The sequence below is a fragment of the Coturnix japonica genome, chromosome 1 (genome assembly GCF_001577835.2).
Source record: "Coturnix japonica isolate 7356 chromosome 1, Coturnix japonica 2.1, whole genome shotgun sequence".
In the NCBI taxonomy this organism is placed as follows: Eukaryota; Metazoa; Chordata; class Aves; order Galliformes; family Phasianidae; genus Coturnix; species Coturnix japonica.
The window spans coordinates 429851-449632 of NC_029516.1; the positions used below are offsets into that span (position 1 = coordinate 429851).

A 19782-nucleotide genomic window follows, 5' to 3' on the forward strand; every position below is an offset into this window, starting at 1 on the left:
GCACAGCCCTGCACAGCACAGCCACAGTGCTGTGCTGTGCTGTGCTGTGCAGGGCTGTGCAGTGCAGGGCAGTGCTGTGCTGTGCAATGCAGTGCAGGGGTGTGCAGTGCAGGGCTGTGCCGTGCAGTGTTGTGCTGTGCAATGCTTTGCTGTGCTGTGCCATGCAGTGCTGTGCTGCGCTGTGCAGTGCTGTGCTGTGCAATGCAGTGTTGTGCTGTGCTGCGCTGCGCTGCGCTGTGCTGTTCATTGCAGTGCTTTGCAGTGTAGTGTTGTGCAGTGCAGCGTCGTGCTGTGCAGTGCAGTGCTGTGCATTGTTGTGCAGTGCAGCTTCGCACAGTGCTGTCCAGTGCAGGGCTGTGCAGTGCAGTGCTGTGCAGTGCTGTGCTGTGCAGGGCTGTGCAGTGCAGTGCTGTGCATTGTTGTGCAGTGCAGCTTCGCACATTGCTGTGCTGTGCAGGGCTGTGCAGTGTTGTGCAGTGCAGTGTCATGCAGAGCTATGCAGTGCTGTGCAGTGCAGTGCAGCGTCATGCAGTGCAGTGCAGTGCTGTGCAATGCAGTGTTGTGCTGTGCTGCGCTGCGCTGCGCTGTTCATTGCAGTGCTGTGCAGTGCTTTGCAGTGCAGTGTTGTGCAGTGCAGCGTCATGCAGTGCTGTGCTGTGCAGGGCTGTGCAGTGCTGTGCAATGCTGTGCTGTTCAATGCTTTGCTGTGCTGTGCAATGCTGTGCTGTGCTGTGCAGCGCAGCGTCATGCAGTGCAGTGCTGTGCAGTGTTGTGCAGTGCAATGCTGTGCAGTGCAGTGCAGTGCAGTGCTGTGCTGTGCTGTGCTGTGCTGTGCTGTGCAATGCAGGGCTGTGCTGTGCTGTGCTGTGCCCTGCAGTGTTGTGCAGTGCTGTGCAGTGTTGTGCAATGCTGTTCTGTGCAATGCTTTGCTGTGCAATGCTTTGCTGTGCAATGCTTTGCTGTGCAGTGCAGCATCATGCAGTGCTGTGCAGTGCAGCATCATGCAGTGCTGTGCACTGATGTACTGTGCAATGCTGTGCAATGCTGTACTGTGCAATGCTTTGCTGTGCAGTACAGTGCTGTGCCATGCAGTACAGTGCTGTGCCATGCTGTGCTGTGCAGTGCAGGGCTGTGTAGTGCTGTTCTGTGCAGCATCAGACCTTAAAGCAGAACAGGATCTGCAAACTGTGCCATCCCTGCCTCAAGGGCTTCATTTCTGGTTGTGACAACAGTCCGTGGCTCCGCGGGTCCAGCTGGAGACCCCCACTGGGTCCCATTGCTGGTTGGGCTGGGAGGGCCTGGGGGTCCCACACAGTGGGCAGGGATCACTGCAGCAGCACCAAGCAGTAGCGCACACCCCTCCTCCCCACTCACTGCAAGGGAGTCCTTCCTCAGGGCCAGCACTTGGTCTGGTTGGGTCCCTTCTCATGGAATTCCAGGTCACCTGAAATAGGAAACAGCCAAACCTGAGCACCGGGGAGGGGGCTGCACAACTGGGAGCCCTTTGTGAGCTGTGGTGGGACACCCACAGTGTGACACCAACAGTGTGACACCCACAGTGTGACACCCATGGTGACAAGTGGGGCCGCTGCGCACACCAGAGCTGCTGCAGCACAAGGGCTGTGGGGCAGGGGGGGCTTTGGTGGGGGGCTCAGAGCTGTCTGTGCATGGAGTGATGTGTGGCTGCTGAGCAGTGCAGGGAGAAAGGTCGGGGAGGTTCCATCAGCATCTCAGCATTTATTGAGGCAAAAGGAATGAAGCCCTGCCTCAATGCAGAGGGAGGCAGCATCTCCACAGCAACACGGCCTGAGTGTGGAGCACCCCGTGGGGAGGGGCCTGGGGGGAGGGGGTGGGAACAGCGATGGGATGGGGGAGGGGACGGCCCCGTGGTGTGCACTGGTTACCAGGAATGGTTCCCAGGTGAAAGCTCTGCATTGCATTCCCATGGGGATCGAGGCTGTTATGGCAACGGGCACAGAAGCATCACAGAGAGACGGAGAGACTTTGTGTTTGCCAGAGCCATCAGTGCTGCACTGCGTGCTGGGCAGGATGACGGTGGGAAGGCTGAGGTTGGACAGAAAGAGGATGGACAGAAAGAGGATGGACAGGCTGAGCTTGGACAGACAGATTGGACAGGCTGAGGTTGGACAGGTTGAGGTTGGACAGGCTGAGGTTGGACAGGCTGAGGTTGGACAGACAGAGGTTGGACAGACAGAGGTTGGACAGACAGAGGTTGGGCAGGTTGAGGTTGGACAGGCTGAGGTTGGACAGGTTGAGGTTGGACAGGTTGAGGTTGGACAGGTTGAGGTGGGACAGGTTGAGGTTGGACAGGTTGAGGTTGGACAGGTTGAGGTTGGACAGGTTGAGGTTGGGCAGGTTGAGGTTGGACAGGTTGAGGTTGGGCAGGTTGAGGTTGGACAGGTTGAGGTTGGACAGGCTGAGGTTGGACAGGTTGAGGTGGGACAGGTTGAGGTTGGACAGGTTGAGGTTGGACAGGTTGAGGTTGGTCAGGTGTTTGGTGAGCACAGGGATGGGGCACTTGGGGACGTGGGCAGTGGGATGGGGTGGGATGGGGTGGGGTTGGGGGCCTCAGAGGATTTTTGCACCCGAATGCTTCTGTGATTCTTTGGTTTGTTGACATGATTCTTGTTTTTGGAGCCCCAGAACATGGGTGTGGGGTCATCAGAAGCGAACGAGGGGGATGAAATCTCTTTGCTCCATCTCTCACAATTTCCCTGCTCACATCAGAGCCGTGAAAACTTTGGATCCTTAGCATCCAAAGGGACCTTTACGGGTCAGCTGGTGCAGCTCCCGGCTATGAACAGGGACTGCACAGCTCCATCATGTTGCCCAGGGTCTGATCCAGCCCGGCCTTGAAAGTCACTGTGCAGCCTGTGTCAGAGCCTCACCACCCTCACCAGGACAGGCTGTTCCCTTACATCCCACCTCAATCTCCCCTCCTGAGCTTGGAGCCGTTCCCCCCACTTCGATCAGCACAGACCCTGCTCAGTATTCTGCCCCCTCCCTTCCTGCAGCTCCCCTCTGGGTACTGTCAGACCCCTCATGGCCCCTCACAGCCTTCATCTCCCCTCCATCTGCACAGCCTCAGCCCGTCCCCATAGGGGAGCCGTTCCATCCCTTGCGCCATTTTTGTGGCCCTCCTCTGGATGCTCTCCAGCAGCTCCGTGTCCCTCCTGCACTGAGCACTCCCCATCTGCAGAACAGAGGGGCAGACGCCCTCCTTTGCTCTGCTTTGCATGCAGAGCAGGTATTGCCCCATGCAGCTCAGTGCACCCTCAGCTCAGTGCCAGCTGAGCCGTGGGGTTCTCTCCCAGCCCATCCCTCCCCCCTGTCTGGTCCCAATGGGTTCTTCCTCCTTGCTGCAGGACTTTGCATTTATCCTCCTTGAAGTCCCAGACCTCCTGCAGCCCCACTACTCTCACTGCTCTCCCTCCCTTCTGAGCTCCTCTGGGGATGCCTGGCTCATTGCTGCACCCAGCAGCGCTTTGGGTGTCTACTTTCAAGGTGCCCCCATCCCAGGAACAAAAAAAAGCCCATATTGTAGAGAAAAGCATCAGCTGGGAAGAGGAGGAGCAGGAGGGATGGTTGTAGAAGCCCGATGGGCTCCCGTGTGGTCGGTAGGGGTGCTGGTGTTCTGCCATGCAGCGCTGTGTGCAGAGCAGAGCGGTGCCAGGACGCGGCTGCTGCTGCTGCTGCTGCTGCTCTGGGTTCGCTCTGTGCCCAGACAGGGGGATGTTGCTGAGAATGGCAGCACCTTCCTCGGGCTCTTGCAGAGGAGGGAGGGGAGCAGGGCGAGGAGCTGCACCGTGTTGAAGCTGTGAGTGGTGGGCGCTGCATTGCGCTGCTGCTTGACTGTGGGAGCTGCACTGGAGCAGCGCTGCGTTCTGTTGGCATCCCATGGGGCTGCAGGGGGCCGCAATGGGCTGGAAGGTGTTGGGTGGCTCTGTGTGCTGGGCTGGGAGCAACGCAGGATGACTTGAGGGCCTGCGGTCCTGTGTGCCTCATCCGCAGGGGGGCCCGAGGCCCTGAGTGGGCACCAGGTGGTGTGACCCGTTGGTGGGGCTGGATGGTCTTTGAGGTTCCCCCCGCTTCAACCCAACCATTTTGTGCTGAGCAAGGAGCCAAACTGTAGATGCTCGCACCGAGACAAGAGGGAGTGAAGCAGAAATGAAGCAGAAGCCTCCGAATGAAGGTGGGGTGGGGGCAGAAAGGGGTCTCGTAGCCCCGCGCCGTTGTGAGCTCCATGCTCTGGGTGCTCCGCAGAAGCCCCCTCTGACCTCTCCGTTGTTCCTGTTCCGCAGGTGAAGACGAGAAACTGGCTGCTTCTTTGCTGGATGGGAAGTTTCCACGGAGCACGTCGATGCAAGACACCGTTAGGGAGGGGCACGGCATCCCCCCGCCCCCCCAGACGGCCCCGCCCCCACCTCCTTCTCCATACTATTTCGACACGGGCCCCCCTCCATCCTTCTCTCCGCCCCCGCCCCCAGGGAGAGCGTACGACACCATCAGGTCCAGCTTTAAGCCCAGCCTGGAGGCGAAGCTCCACGGGCTGCCGCAGGTCATCAGCGCGGCCGAGATGTACGACCAGGCCAGGACGTCCATCCCCTACCCCGAGAGGCAGAAGAGGGCCCGGTCCATGATAATCCTGCAGGATTCCTCCCACCTCCCCGTGGAGCCGACAGAGATCCCCCGACCCGGCCCATCCGCGACCCCTCCGGAGAAGCTGAAGAGGAAGGGGAGGGTGATCGACAACCCCTACGCCAACATGGGGCAGTTCAACGTCAGCCTGTTCGCTCCCACCAAGCCGCAGAGGAAGAAGAGCCCCCTGGTCAAGCAGCTGCAGGTGGAGGACGCGCAGGAGAGGGCGGCGCTCTCCATCACGGGGGGCTTCCCCAGGGAGCCCTCTCCCACCCGCCGGAGCCATCGGCTGAGCGGCGTGGACTACCAGCACCACGCCGGCATCGCGCAGGTGGAGGCCACGAGCATCCCCTTCGCCACCGCCATCGCCGGGGTCATGAAGGACAGAGACCGACGGCTGGACGAGAGGCGCAAATCCACTGTCTTCCTCTCGGTCGGGGCCATCGAGGGCACCCCCCCCAGCAGCGACATGCCATCCCTGCAGCAGTCCAGGTCTATCGATGAGCGGCTGTTAGGAAGCCGAGATGTACTACTGCCTTCCCCCGTCTCAGCTTTAAAGCCATTAATCAGCAGCTCGTCCTCTACGTTCATCCACCCCCTGACGGGGAAGCCCCTGGATCCCAACTCGCCACTGGCGCTTGCGCTGGCCGCAAGGGAGAGGGCCCTCTCCACCCAAGTCCCGTCCCGGTCGCCCACCCCGATCCACAGCCCGGACTCGGACAGAGCGGCCCCCCTGTTTGTGGACATCCAAACCAAAGAACCGGAGAGGGTGGAGCTGGAGAGCCTGGTGTCCCCCGCATACTCGCCCGCGGGGAAAGGGGCCGCAGCGGCGGTGGACGTGGCGGCGCTGACCCCCGCCAAGAGCCCGTGGGGGACTCCATCCACGCTGAGGAAGGAGGCCGAGGCGAGGGTGGAAGCGCCCGGCAAGGAGGAGAAGAAGCCGGAAGACAAGAAGTCCATGATCATCAGCATCGTGGACACGTCGCAGCAGAAGACCGCCGGCCTGATCATGGTCCACGCCACAAGTAACGGCCAAGACGAGCTCGGACTCGAGCTGAAGGAGGACAAGCCGCCCGTGCCCGAGGCGCGTGTGGAGCCGGCAGAGCCGCCCCCAGCGGAACCACAGCCCAGCCCCGCCGGGAAGGCACCGGGCAGCCCCGCCACCACCGGCAGCGAGAAGACGCTGGGTCAGGGCAGCTCGGAGGAGGAGGTGGAGCCCTACACCGTGACGCTGCCGCCGGCGCAGCTGTCCTCGAGCGACGAAGAGACCCGCGAGGAGCTGGCCAAGATCGGGCTGGTGCCTCCGCCCGACGAGTTCGCCAACGGGGTCCTGGTCACCACCCCCGGGACCCCCGTCAGCCACCTGGCGACGCCCGGCGCGACGCCCGCACCAGCGGCAGCCGCTCCCCCCGCGGGCGGAACACCCTCAGGGAAGCCCCCCGACGCCCCCGCGGCCCCGGAGTCGGCGGCCGACTCGGGCGTGGAAGAGGTGGACACCAGGAGCTCGAGCGACCACCACCTGGAGACCACGAGCACCATCTCCACGGTCTCCAGCATGTCCACGCTGTCCTCGGAGAGCGGGGAGCCCACCGACACCTACACTTCCTTTGCGGATGGACAAACTTTTATACTCGAGAAGCCACCAGTGCCTCCAAAGCCAAAACTCAAGTCCCAGCTCAGCAAGGGGCCAGTTACTTTCAGGGACCCACTTTTGAAGCAGTCTTCGGACAGCGAGCTCATCTCCCAGCAACATGCGGCCACGCTGGCGTCAGCCAGCATCGGCCGGCCACGCTACCTCTTTCAGAGAAGGTCCAAGCTATGGGGGGACCCCATGGAGAGCCGCCCGATCCACGGCGCCGACGACGACAAGCCGACCGTCATCAGCGAGCTGAGCTCCCGGCTGCAGCAGCTCAACAAGGACACGCGGTCGCTGGGGGAGGAGCCGGCCGGCTCCGCGCTGGATCCCGGCAAGAAATCTCCGGTGGTCGCGGCACGGTAAGAGGCGACGCGGGGCGGGGGGGAGGGGGGCGGCGGGGCCGGGCCGGGGGAGCCCGGTTCGCTCCGAGGGGGAGACGCGGGGCCGGCACCGCCCGGGGTCGGTCCATCCTGGGGCCGCTCCGTCCCGGGGTCGGTCCGTCCTGGGGATGCTCCGTCCCGGGGTCGGTCCATCCCGGGGTCGGTCCATCCCGGGGTCGCTCCGTCTTGGGGCCGCTCCTTCCCGGGATCGGTCCATCCCGGGGTCGGTCCATCCCGGGGCCGCTCCGTCCCGGGGATGCTACGTCCCAGGGATGCTCCGTCCCGGGGTCGGTCCATCCCGGGGTCGGTCCATCCTGGGGTCGGTCCATCCCGGGGTCGCTCCGTCTTGGGGATGCTCCGTCCCGGGGATGCTCCGTCCTGCGGTCGGTCCTTCCTGGGTCCGCTCCTTCTCCTTCCCGGGCTCGGTCCGTCCCAGGGTCGGTTGTTCCCGGGGCCGCTCCGTCCCGGGCTCGGTCCGTCCCGGTTCCGGTCTCTTCGGGCCGCTCCGCGCTCATCTCCCGGTCCGGTTCTCCCCTCGTGTCGCTGTTGGGCCGCGGTTCCCCATCCCGAACGTTTCCTCCCGAGCGGTTGATGGAGAACGACGCGTGTTTCCCCGTTGTTTCGCGTTTGGAAGCGCTGCGGGCGGCGCTGCCGGTTGCGCTGTGGAGGGTCGTGGGTCCGTTCCCCGCGTGGATTCGGGCCGACGGAACCCGGAGCCGTGGGGCAGGAAGGGACCCCCCAGCTCCCCCCCCCCAGCTCCCCCCTGCAGCCCCCCCAGCAGCCGCGTGGAGCGTCCAGGTGGGTTTGGATCCCGGCAGAGACGGAGGACCCCCCCCCAGCCCTGCATCAGCCCTGCCGGGCTCTGCCCCCCCTCCATGGGCACAATGTTCACCCCCCCGGTCACACGGAACCCCCCGCTGATCTACGTGTGAAACAGCAAAACCGAACGGCTCCAAATCGGACCCGGGATGCGGGAGGAAACCCCCGCCCGGCTCTGAGATGCGACCCCCCCCCCGCTGCCCTGCCTGGCCCAGCCGTGGGCTCAGCCCGGAGCTGGGGTCGGGGGGCTGAAGGGAGCAGCTCCTGTGTGTGCTGTGCTCGGCTCTCACAGTGCGCTCACAGCCGGGGGCGTTTTGGACCGGAGCCGGGGGGGGTTCGGTGCCCTGCAGCCCCCCGGGAGCGACCCCCGCTCCCTGCCGCCCTATTGAGCCGCTGTGGGCGGGCAGGGGCCGTGGTTGGTATCACGGATTGGAAGGAAAGCTCGGGATGTTGCTCTCGCTGATATCGGGGTCTGGCTGCTCCCTGCAGAGCGGGGCTCCTCGCTGTGGGCGCTGTGCGGGGTCAGTCTGCACTCAGCTCTGCACTGCTCTGCTTCCGAACACGCTGCAGTGCTGGGCGGGGGGGGGTGGTCCTGATCTTCTGCCTCAGGGCAGCCCCCCCTGCAGGGTTTGGGCCCTTTGCTGGGGGCAGCGTGGGGCGCAGCCGGCCTCCCCCCCCTGCTGGGGGTGCTGGGGGTGCTGGGCTGCCCACCTCCCCATCTGCCCCCTCGTTGGGTCTCTGGGAGCGATGAGTGAGAAGCCCCCACGGCTCCCACCTGCCGTCACACCCCCACCTCCCCCCCTGCCCTCCCATGTTCCCCATCACTGCGTCCTGGTGCTGCCCCCCTGTTCCCATAGGCTGTGTGAACCCCCCCATTCCCATAGGCTGTGTGAACCCCCCCATTCCCATAGGCTGTGTGAGCCCCCCCATTCCCTAGGGCTTGTGAACCCCCCCATTCCATAGGTGCTGTGTGAACTTCCCTCTATTGTTCCTATAGGGCGTGTGTGAAACTCGCCCCCTTCGCCATAGGCTGTGTGAGCGCCCATTCCATAGGGCTGTGTGAGGCCCCCCATTCCATAGGCTGTGTGTGAACCCGCTTCCCCATATCCCATAGGCTGTGTGACCCCCCATTCCCATAGGTTTGTGAACCCTCCCCATTCCCATAGGGCTTGTGTGAACCCCCCCATTCCCATAGGCTTGCTGTGAACCCCCCCCCATTCCCATTGGCTGTGTGAACCCCCCCATCCCTGAGGACCCCATCCCTTCCCCTCCTTCATGCCTGCAGACCATCTCCTACACTGCAACGCTGCATCCCCACCCCCATCTCCCTTAACAGCCCCCCCCCCAAAAGCTCTGCCCTGCTCGTGGTCTGCTGCACTGACCCCCTGTGCTGAGACTCTGTCCCCCTCCTCCTCCTTCTCCTCCTCCTCTTCCTCCTCCTCCTCCCCCCCAGCTGCAGGTAATGCCTTCCCCCATCCATGCCCCCCCGTGAGGGTTCCTCCTTGTATGAAATTGCTGTAAATCCAGGTGGTGACGTACAGAAAGGTGGGATAAGTGGGGCTGCCCCATTGCAGGGCACGTCTTGCAGCCCCCAGAGCTGTGCTGAGATAAGCAGCCGTCCCCAGCACTGCAGTGCTGCAGTGCTGCAATGCTGCAATGCAGCGGGACCATGCAGCCCTGAGCCCTACAGGCTGTGTGCACATATAATGGACCCAGCACTGTCCTGGAGCCAACACTGTCCTAGAGCCAGCACATATAATGGAGCCAGCATTGCTCTGGACCTAGGACTGTTCTGGAGCCAGCACATGTAATGGAGTCAGCACCGTTCTGAAGCCAGCACCATTCTGGATCCAGGACTGTTCTGGAGCCAGCACATGTAATGGAGCCAGCACTGTTCTGGAGACAGCACATATATTGGTTCCAGCACCATTCTGTACCCAGTACCATTCTGGTCCTAGCACTGTTCTGGAGCCAGCACATATAATGGAGCCAGCACCGTTCTGGACCCAGGAGTGTTCTGGAGCCAGCACATGTAATGGAGCCAGCACTGTCCTGGACCCAGAACCATTCTGGACCCAGAACCATTCTGGAGCCAGCACTGTTCTGGACCCAGAACCATTCTGGACCCAGAACCATTCTGGAGCCAGCACTGTTCTGGACCCACCACCGTTCTGGAGCCAGCACATATATTGGTGCCAGCACCATTCTGGACCCAGGACTGTTCTGGAGCCAGCACATGTAACGGATCCAGCAGGGTCCTGGACCCAGTGTCGTTCTGGACCCAGAACCATTCTGGAGCCAGCACTGTCCTGGAGCCAGCACTGTTCTGGACCCAGTGCCGTTCTGGACCCAGCACATGTAATGGACCCACCACTGTCCTGGACCCAGCAACGTTCTGGACCCAGCACCGTTCCGGACCCAGAACCATTCTGGACCCAGCACTGTTCTGGAGCCAGCACTGTCCTGGAGCCAGAACATATAATGGAGCCAGCACCATTCTGGACCCAGCACCGTTCTGGACCCAGCACTATTCTGGACCCAGAACCATTCTGGACCCAGCACATATAATGGACCCGGCACTGTTCTGGAGCCAACACCATTCTGGACCCAGGACTGCTATGGAGCCAGCACATGTAACGGACCCAGCATCGTTCTGGAGCTAGGATTGTTCTGGACCCAGCTGGCGTTGGGCAGGGCTCAGGGCTGAGCAGGACCCCTGGCAGAACCTCCCCCCCTCGCTCTGCCATCACAGCCGGTGCCTCCCCCAGCCCCAAAGTGCTGCTGTGGGGCGGCCATTGGTTCCGCTCCCTCGGGGTTTGCGGCTGGGGGTCGTTCTGACGCACGTCCCACGTTGTGGATTTGCAGCAGTTGCATCCAAGGGCAGGGAACGCTGCAGGGCCGCATCCATCTAACTGTGCCTATCTCCCCCCAAGGCAGCCTGTCCCGGGCGGACCTTTGACAAGAGGCACCGCAAAAGAGGCCAAGGAAAACTGAGAGTGGGAACCTAAGCTCAGAGTTGAGGCTCTCGATACAGGGGATGTTTGTCCCTCCATCCCCTCGCGGATGGGCTCAGCCTGCCCAGGAGGCCCCGCTGCAGCTGTGCCCGCGCTTTGCTCGCTCCTGGCGCAGCCTCCCACTCGTGCCGTGGCCGTGGCCGTGGTTGTGGGGGGAGCCCGGAGCCGGGACCACGCAGCTCCCGGGGCGGCCCCGCAGCAGCGCGAGGGTCGGGCGTGAAGAGCTGCTGACCGCCCCCCACTCACCCCCACAGCCCCCCAACCACCACCCCACGGTGCAGGAACGACCCGGAGCGCCGAGCGGCATCCATGACCACAATAAAGCTGTCGTGAACCAACGAGAGGTGTCTCGTTTCTGATTAGCGCTCAGCCCGTTGACTCGCAGTTCCATCCCGGTGCGGCTCACAGATGCTGCTCTTCAGTTGCTCTTTAGGCTCCTGTTCTGCTCCTGGCCCTGCAGGATGCGCTCGGATACCCCTCATCCTCATCCCCATCCTCATCCCCATCCCCATCCCCTGCGCTGCAGGGCTGCGTGTGAGCGGTGCTGCCCAGCACAGGGCTTGGCACGGAGCTCGTCTGGTTGCAGCTCCGTGTTTTGTCAGTGCAGCTCCGGGTCGGTGCATCTTTTTGTTTGCTCCTCTGCACTGCAGCAGAACGGGCGGCACTGCGGAATTGCAGCAGTGCAGTTTTTTGGGTGGTGTTTCCGGAGAGATGCAGCTGCTTTGAGTCTGTTTGGATGGGAAAAGGGAGGAGAGAAATAAGCCTTGAGGCATCGGGCTGCCAGGGCAGAGCCGCAGCTTCCAGTGTGACCCAAATGTGATGCAGTGAAATGGAGTGGGACGGAGTTCAGGAGGAGCGGAGCAGCACGAGGCCGAGCTGCAGCTGCCAGCACTGCTGTGTCCATGGCCCAAAGGGAGACAGATGATGCAGTCAATGATTGCAGCCCCACGGTGCAGGGATGTGCAGCCCGGAGCAGGGAAGAGCTGCAAGAGGCTCCTGCAGGACAGCAAGGCCAACAGCCCAGCTCTGACAGCAGCTGCAAAACGAGGGGAGAAAAGGCAGCTGGGGGATGACAAGAAAAAAGGCTAGAGGGTGAGAAAAAAGGCTGGAGGGTGAGAAGCTCCGGTGTGGAAAAGGAAGGGGGGGAGCTGGAAGTGCCAGTTGGAGTCCAATGGATCTTATGGCTCATTCCTGGAGCACAGCAGATCACTGTAGCACAGCATGGCATGGCATGGCATGGCATGGCATGGCATGGCATGGCATGGCATGGTACAGCACAGCATGGCACAGCATGGCATGGCACAGCATGGCATGGCATGGCATGGCACAGCATGGCATGGCATGGCATGGTACAGCATGGCACGGCATGGTGTGGAATGACAGCATGGCATGGCACAGTGTGGTATGACACAGAACAGTACAGCATGGTGTGGCACAACACAGCATGGTATGGCAGAGCACGGCATGGCATGGAACAGCATGGCACGGCACAGCATGGCACAGCACAGCATGGCACCCCATGGCATGGCACAAAGCAACACAGCATGGCACAGCATGGCACAGCATGGCATGGCACAGCACAGAGCAGCACAGCATGGCACCCCATGGCACGGCATGGCACAGCATGTCACTGTCCAGCATGGCACAGCACAGCACAGAGCAGCACAGCATGGCACCCCATGGCACAGCACAGCACAGCATGTCACTGTCCAGCATGGTACAGCACAGCACAGAGCAGCACAGCATGGCTCAGCACGGCATGGCTCAGCACGGCATGGCTCAGCACGGCACCCCATGGCACAGCACAGCACAGAACAGCACAGCATGGCACCCTATGGCACAGCACAAAGCGGCACAGCATGGCACAGCATGGCACAGCACCCCACAGCACCCCACAGCACAGCATGGCACAGCGTAGCACCCCATGGCACAGCACAGCATGGCACAGCATGGCATCCCATGGCACAGTACAGCATAAATCAGCACAGCATGGCTCAGCACGGCACCCCATGGCACAGCATGGCACCCCATGGCACAGCACAGCATGGCACAGCACAACGGCACCCCATGGCACAGCATGGCACCCCATGGCACAGCACAGCATGGCACCCCATTCATTCCTCAGCTCTGGGTCTGGGGTGCCCTGCAGCTCCTGCTGGTGCCATCTTTGGCTGCACACAGCAGAGCGCCGGCGCTGCTCCTTCCTCCTGCTGGATCCTGGGCAGGTCTGAGAAACTCCCACCCATTTCTTTGCGCCGTGAGCACGACCCGAAGGACAGCAAAGAAAGCAAAGAAAGCAAAGAAAGCAAAGAAAGCAAAGAAAGCAAAGAAAGCAGAGCTGTGGCTGAACCTGGCGGTCGCCTCGTGACAGCGGCTGAACCGCGGGCACAGCTCAGTGCTGCTGCTGGGAGGAGGGGGGAGTGCAGGGGGAGCCCGGGGGGTCTGCCCTGCCCACCCACCCCCCCTCCCATAGGAGGGTGGTGCCCTCCCGGCCCAGTTCAGGTTCTGTGCTGTGCTCAGACTCTGGCACTCTCTCATGCTCCCCTCCTTTGCGGCGGCGTTGGTCCCCTCTGCAGAGCTCTGAGTCACCGCAGAGCCCCACTGATACCCGCTGACCTTCAGCTGCTGCCCCACAGCCCCAGCACCCGGCCCTTGAGAAACCAGGCCCTTACCCCTTACACCCACAGTCATTAGGGTCAGAAGGTGTTGATCTGTATTTGCCACTCTTGTCCTCGCTGTGGACCATTTTTTCTCATGCATATGTTCTCTCTTCCCCCATTTCCCCCTTCCCTGCTCCATCCCCTCCTCCTATTCCACCCCATCCCTCTCCCCTTCCCCCTCTCCCCATTCCCAGCTGTTCCAGATCACTCTGTTAATCTGTTCAGGCTTTGGCTGTTGAGTCACGTACTGACCGATGTCCCATTTCCCATAGCACACACACAAACGTAACCTCAGCGAGCGTGGAAACCACCTGAACCCAGAGGGGCCCCCAGAGCCCCTCAGTGCCCAGAGCCCCCCAGCACCCAGAGCCCCTCAACACCCAGAGCCCCTCAACACCCAGAGCCCCTCAGCACCCAGAGCTCCTCAGCACCCAGAGCCCCTCAACACCCAGAGCCCCTCAACACCCAGAGCCCCCCAGAGCCCCTCAACACCCAGAGCCCCCCAGCACCCAGAGCCCCTCAGCACCCAGAGCCCCCCAGCACCCAGAGCCCCTCAGCACCCAGAGCCCCCCAGCACCCAGAGCCCCTCAGCACCCACCCATCCCTGGAGCCGCCGGGTGGCCACGAGCCGCCATCCACTGAGCCCGTGTCGCTGCTGCCCCGGACCAGAGCTAACATTCTCTCTCATTGCTCTCTTCCTGCTCTCCATCTGCATGTCCGCGCTGCTCTGTCTATGAACCGCCTGTGGCCTCAGGAGGGTGGGCGAGTTGTGTAAGTGAGCACGTTCTCATCTCATAGCGATCTCACGTTGTCCCTGCCTGCCCCGCTCCCCGTGTGCCCCGTAGTCTGTCCGTGTCCCCGTCTGTGCCCTCGTGTGCTGCTGCTGCTGCTGTTGCTGCTGCCCCATGGTGATGGCTGGGGAAATTCCCTCTGGCTACGACAGCGCTCAGGTGGGACCCCGTGCCCCCCTCAGCCCTCGCTGGGGCCGTCCCTGCAGGGTCCAGCCCCCAGGGCAGCTCCTGGAGGCCCCACACAGGGAGTGGAGCCGCCCTTCGTGCTCCTCCCGCACACAAACCCATACAGCCCAGAGCTGAACTCGTTGGCTGCCATTGAGGGGTCTTCGTGGTGGCCCACAGGGAAGTCACCGCCATGGGAATGGCCGACGTGGGATGGCTGTGGGGAAATCACAGCACAGAACGTGCCCTCCTCCTCCCATTCTGCTCGATGGCTGTTGCTGGAGGCTGTGCTGACCTGGCCCATTGGCCTCATTCCCTGCTGGTGGTTCTGGGATGGCCAGGTCGGAACTGGATGATCCATAAGGCCCCTTCCAACCCAACCCAACCCAACCCAACCCAACCCAACCCAACCCAACCCAACCGCTCTGCGGCTCTGTGACCTGTAAGAACCCTTCCAACCCAACCCAACCAACTCTACACCTCTGTGATCTTCAAGATCCTTCCCAAACCAGCTCAACCATTCTGTGTCTCTGTGATCTTTAAGATCCATCCCAGCCCAACCCATTCAGTGGCTCTGTGACTTACAAGGTCCCTTCCAACCCAACTCATTCAATGAATCTCCAGTTCCCCAGGCCGGACCAGGCCCCGAGGCCCCTTTCTCCCTGTGGGATTCCACCTGGGCACATGCTCCCACCCCAGGCCGCTCTCCAGGTGAATTTCCCCAGTGTGCATGGCCAGCTGTGTGGTCTTGGTTGTGCTTTGCCCATGTTTGTCCGTCTGCTCATCCCGTTGGCTTCTTTTTGACCCGTAGTGTGTTTGAACGTAGCTACATCCACCTGTGTTGCTCCCACGTGTGCCAGCACACCCAGAGCTATGGGCGTTCTCCTGTTTGATTTGACTTGTCATTTTCTGCACATTACTGGATTTCCAAGTCTGCACCCCCGGCCGGTGCCCGGCTGGGCAGGTCCAGCCCCCGGAGTGCGGAGTGGCAGCACGTAGGACTCTGATGCCAGATGCCCCCCACCGCCGCTGGGCTGCCGCTGCCTCCCGGATGCCAACTGCAGGGATCAGGTCTGCTCTGCTCCAGGCTGTGCTGCACCCGGAGGCGGTGGAGCCCAGGGCTGCTCTGGGCAGGGCCGTGCCCCGATCTTAGCGCAGCACGTCTCACCGTGTTGGCCCGTGGTTGGTGCTGGGAGGGCTCCTGTCTGTGCACTCTGTGCTGTTGTGCTGCAGGGGGGGGAGCTGTGGGTGTGTGGGCTCCATGATGGGGGCAGCGGTCAGGGCTGGTTTGGGGGCTGAGCAGAGCCGGCTGCTGACCCCGCTCTGGGATACCACTGGTTTCATTCATGTGACAGGCGCTGTTGGCAGCGCACAGCATGGTGTGGTGTCCCATCCCTGTTCAGCTGAGCTGACATTTCAGACAATGGCAGTGCCCCCCTGCAGCCCCTTAGTGCAGCATTGTTCCCATTGAAAGCATCCGACAGCAATGGAACGAGGTGTGCAGCGCGCTCCGGCTTTCACTGGTGTTTGCTTATCTGGGTGCTTTCGGTGTTTTCCTGGCACAGGTTTTGCATTTGCTTTTTGGGAAGGGTGGGGGGTGTAAAACTGGAATAGTTGCTGGTTACACCGTGGAGGTTCCATGGTCTCTGGGAACGTGTCGTAGAATCAGGGAGCTGTAGGGTGGTTGTGTTGGAAGGGACCGTGTCAGACAGAGCCGTGGAGTGATCGGGATGGAATGGCTCTTAGACACCATAGAGCCATGGAATCGTTGGGTTGGAAGGGTCCTTTAAGATCATAGAGCCGTGGAATGGTTGGGTTGGAATGGCTCTTAGAGATCATAGAGCCATGGAGTGATCGGGATGGAATGGCTTTTAGAGACCATAGAGCCATGGAATGGTTGTATTGGAAGGGTCCTTTAAGATCATAGAGCCGTGGAATGGTCGGGTTGGAATGACTCTTAGAAATCATAGAGCCATGGAGTGATCGGGATGGAATGGCTTTTAGAGACCATAGAGCCATGGAATGGTTGTGTTGGAAGGGTCCTTTAAGATCATAGAGCCGTGGAATGGTCGGGTTGGAAGGGTCCTTTAAGATCATAGAGCCGTGGAATGGTTGGGTTGGAATGGCTCTTAGAGATCATAGAGCCATGGAATCGTTGGGTTGGAAGGGTCCTTAAAGATCATAGAGCCATGGAATCGTTGGGTTGGAAGGGTCCTTAAGGATCATCCAGAGCCAACCCCCCGCTGTGGTCTGGCTGCCCCCCAGCTCAGGCTGCCCAGGGCCCATCCATGGCCTCAGGCACCTCCAGAGATGGGGCATCACAGCTCTGGGCAGTGCCAGGGCTGCACAGCTCCCTGATTAAACGCCTTCCTGACTTCTGAGCTCAATCTCTGTCACTATCAGCCCCGCTCCTGCTCACGTGCTGCCTTGGTAATGTCTTATAAGCGGTCTGGGAGGCCTGAAATTGTAAAGGAATGCTGCTTGGGCAGCGGTGGGGGCAGCATCTGGGGCAGGCAGTGTCTATGGGGCAGGGCAGCACACAGCCATCCCGCTGGGTCGCATCCTTTGAGCACCGAGCCAGTTCAGGGCTGGTGCTGGTTGTGCTGCACCTAAGCAGCCCGTAACATCCCATAACCTCCCTGTTTTGCTCTCCCATGACGACGTGGCCTCAGGCAGTGGATTTAGGGAGAGGAATTTCATGCTCTATTTGAACTGGTGAGGCCGGAGGTGGTTTGTGGCACATAACGCAGCCTCCTCTGGGTCGGTACATGTGCTGTTGGGTGAGGAGGGCTCCGGGTTCTGCTGTGTGCCCTTGGGGCAGCCATCTCCCAGCAGTGCACCCAGCTCTGCTTGCAGTGCATCCAAGGCCTCCTGGTCTCCCCCATCGCTCCTGTTGGGTCCACATCATCGTCCAACCCAACCTGTGTGCCTTGTTTCCATTCACACCCACTGAGCTTTGGCAGGTGTGGGTCTGCTCATTGCGCTGTCCCTGTTGTGTGTCCCATTGGCAGTGCTCCGTTTCCACCTCTTCCATCCCTTCCCAACCTTTCTCTGAGCACAGAGTGTGGCCGCATCGCTGCGCTGCCCATCTGCGGGCACAGCTGTGACCCACAGGGATTGCCAGTCCTCTGTGGGGCTCCTTGATCATAGAACTATCTAATGGCCTGGGTTGCAAAGGACCCCAGTGCTCATCCCATCCAACCCCCTGCTGTGTGCAGGGTCACCAACCAGCAGCCCAGGCTGCCCAGAGCCACATCCAGCCTGGCCTTGAATGCCTGCAGGGATGGGGCATCCACAGCCTCCTTGGGCAACCTGTTCCAGTGCGTCACCACCCTCGGGGTGAAAAACTTCCTCCTAAAAGTCCCAAGAGGGAATTTAGGTGCAGGCTGAGGGTTCCAGAGCTGCTGGTTGTACTGGGGCTGTGTCGGTGGTGGAGGTGGTGGTGGTGGTGGTGATGGTGGAGGTGGTTGGTGGTGGTTGGTGGTGGTTCGATGTGGAGGTGGTGATGGTGGTGGTGATGGTGGTGGTGGAGGTGATGGAGGTGATGGTCGTGATGATGGTGGAGGTGGCGGTGGTAGATGTGGTGGTGATGGTGGTGGTTGGTGGTTGGTGGTGGTGATGGTGATGGTGGTAGCTGGTGGTAGTGGAGGTGGTGGGGAGAGGACAGGAATGAGGAGCTCATAATTGTAGTAGAAGGTGAAGGGCAGAGTCAGCGTTCCATATCAGCGCCCCGTTTGGTTTTGCAGCGTTGCTAATTGTAGGAGAGCCGCCGTGCTTAGTGAGCAGCCGTGGGCTGCAGGAAACACAGGAGGTCTGGGGGACGTTGGGTGGAGAATCACACGTTGTTCAGGCTGGATGAGAGCTCTCAGGTCGCTGTTCCAACCCCAGCCCATCCCCATTGCGTCCCCCAGTGCCACTCCATGTCACACCCAATGGGGGTTCTTTGCATGGGTGGCAATGGCAAAAGCCATCAGTAGGAATGGGTTTGTGTGTATCGCCATTCCCCGTGGGGATGTTTGTTGCTTGCAGCTCCCCATGGAGCGTGAAGTTGGAGTCACAGAGTGGTGATGTTGGAGGGGAGCGCTGGGGGCTCCCGGGGCACCACCAGGTCTGCATGGCCGCGGTGGGGGCTGTGCCAGCGCTGGGCCGTCCTCGCAGCAAAGGGCCATTCCGTGTCTTCCTATGGGAAATCTTCTTATTGCACCTCAGTGTGCCCGTTGCTGCTTGTCCCCACTCTGGGCACCGCCTCCCCATTCTTCATCCCCTTCCATCAGGTATTGACACACTGAGACCCCCTCAGCCTTCCCCCGGCCAAGCAACCCCAGCTGTCCCAGTGCCCCATGTCGCAGCCCCTCATTGCCATCACGGCCCTCTTGTCTCTCCCAGAGTCCACATCCGTCCTGCAGTGGGGAGCCCAGCGCTGCTGGCCCCGCTCCTGCAGCCCCACATCTCTGCACTGTGGGTCCCGGCCGGGCGCTCAGCTCAGTTGCTCCCATTGCAGCCAGGCGTGCTGCCATTCAGCAGCACTGTCCTTTTCCTGGTGAGACGTGGCCATGCACTCTGGCCTTCAGCTCGCAGGTTTCCTTCCCTTTCTTCCTCTTTCGCCCTTCCCTGTCGCATCTGTTTGCAGAGGCAGGCGAGGAGTTTCTGGCAGACCGAACCCCTTGGAAATGGGGGCTGTGGAGGTGTGACACCATCTGTATGTGCTGCCCAGTGCAGGGGGACTCAGCATCTCCATCTGCATTCAGGCCAACAGAGAGGGGCAGTGCCTGCCCTGCAGCCCACCCTGCCCATGGCCGTTACCCTGGGGCTGCTGGAGAATCATGAGTGCAGCCCCATGGCTCAGTGACGCCTCGGACCATAGAATGGCCTGAGTTGCAAAGGCCCGCAGTGCTCATCCAGTCCCAACACCCTGCTGTGTGCAGGGCCGCCAACCAGCAGCCCAGGCTGCCCAGAGCCACATCCAGCCTGCAGGATCCTCTGTGCAGCTCCGTGGTGATGTTTTGGAGGGGGATGAGGAGATGGGGGCACCAGGAGGTGGAAGCAAGAGAACAAGAGGCAGAGCTCCCATTGCAGTGACTGGAAGGCGTCGCCTGTTGCTGGGTCTGGTTATTGCTGAAGGAATTGGGGCTGAAGTCTGAAGATCAAAGGAAGGAGACTCAACCAGCAGCAACGTTCACAAAATCTACCTTTTAATAATGTTCCCAAAGGGCCCAATTAGCGGCCGGGCAAACACAACACCCCATTTGCTTGGTCAGAACGTGCTTTCCACGTGAGATGCTTCCCACGAGGGCTGCTCCCCCTTTCTGCTGGTTGCAGCCCGTGCTGTGGGATGTGCTGGGTCCTGGGCTCCCTGATGGGGGGCAGCGCTTTGAGAGCCGCCATCCTCATGCTGCTGGTTCTCCAAGGCGCAGCCGGGGCATCGCCACATACAGGAGATGAAGGAAGCAGTTTGTTTTCCCTATGAAGCTTCTGGGTTGCATTTACACAACGGTGCCTAAAGCAGCAGCGGGCAGCACTGAAGCCGTTGTGAAACCTGGTAAAGGCAAAGCCCCTGAGAGCATCGCCCTAAAACAGAGCAGCACCATGAGATGGAGCAGCGCCATAATGCAGAGCAGTGCCATAATGCAGAGCAGTGCCTTAATGCAGAGCAGTGCC

At 61.2% G+C, this 19782-nt stretch overlaps 1 protein-coding gene across 1 annotated transcript in view; it reads left to right on the plus strand.

The window, feature by feature from the left end:
• Positions 1 to 19782, plus strand: part of SHANK3 (SH3 and multiple ankyrin repeat domains 3) — a 259036-nt gene that overhangs the window by 231010 nt on the left and 8244 nt on the right. Inside the window, exon 25 of the mRNA XM_032446652.1 lies at positions 4323 to 6654. Within this exon, the coding sequence (XP_032302543.1) occupies positions 4323 to 6654 (2332 nt within the window). The remainder of the gene's footprint in view (positions 1 to 4322; positions 6655 to 19782) is intronic.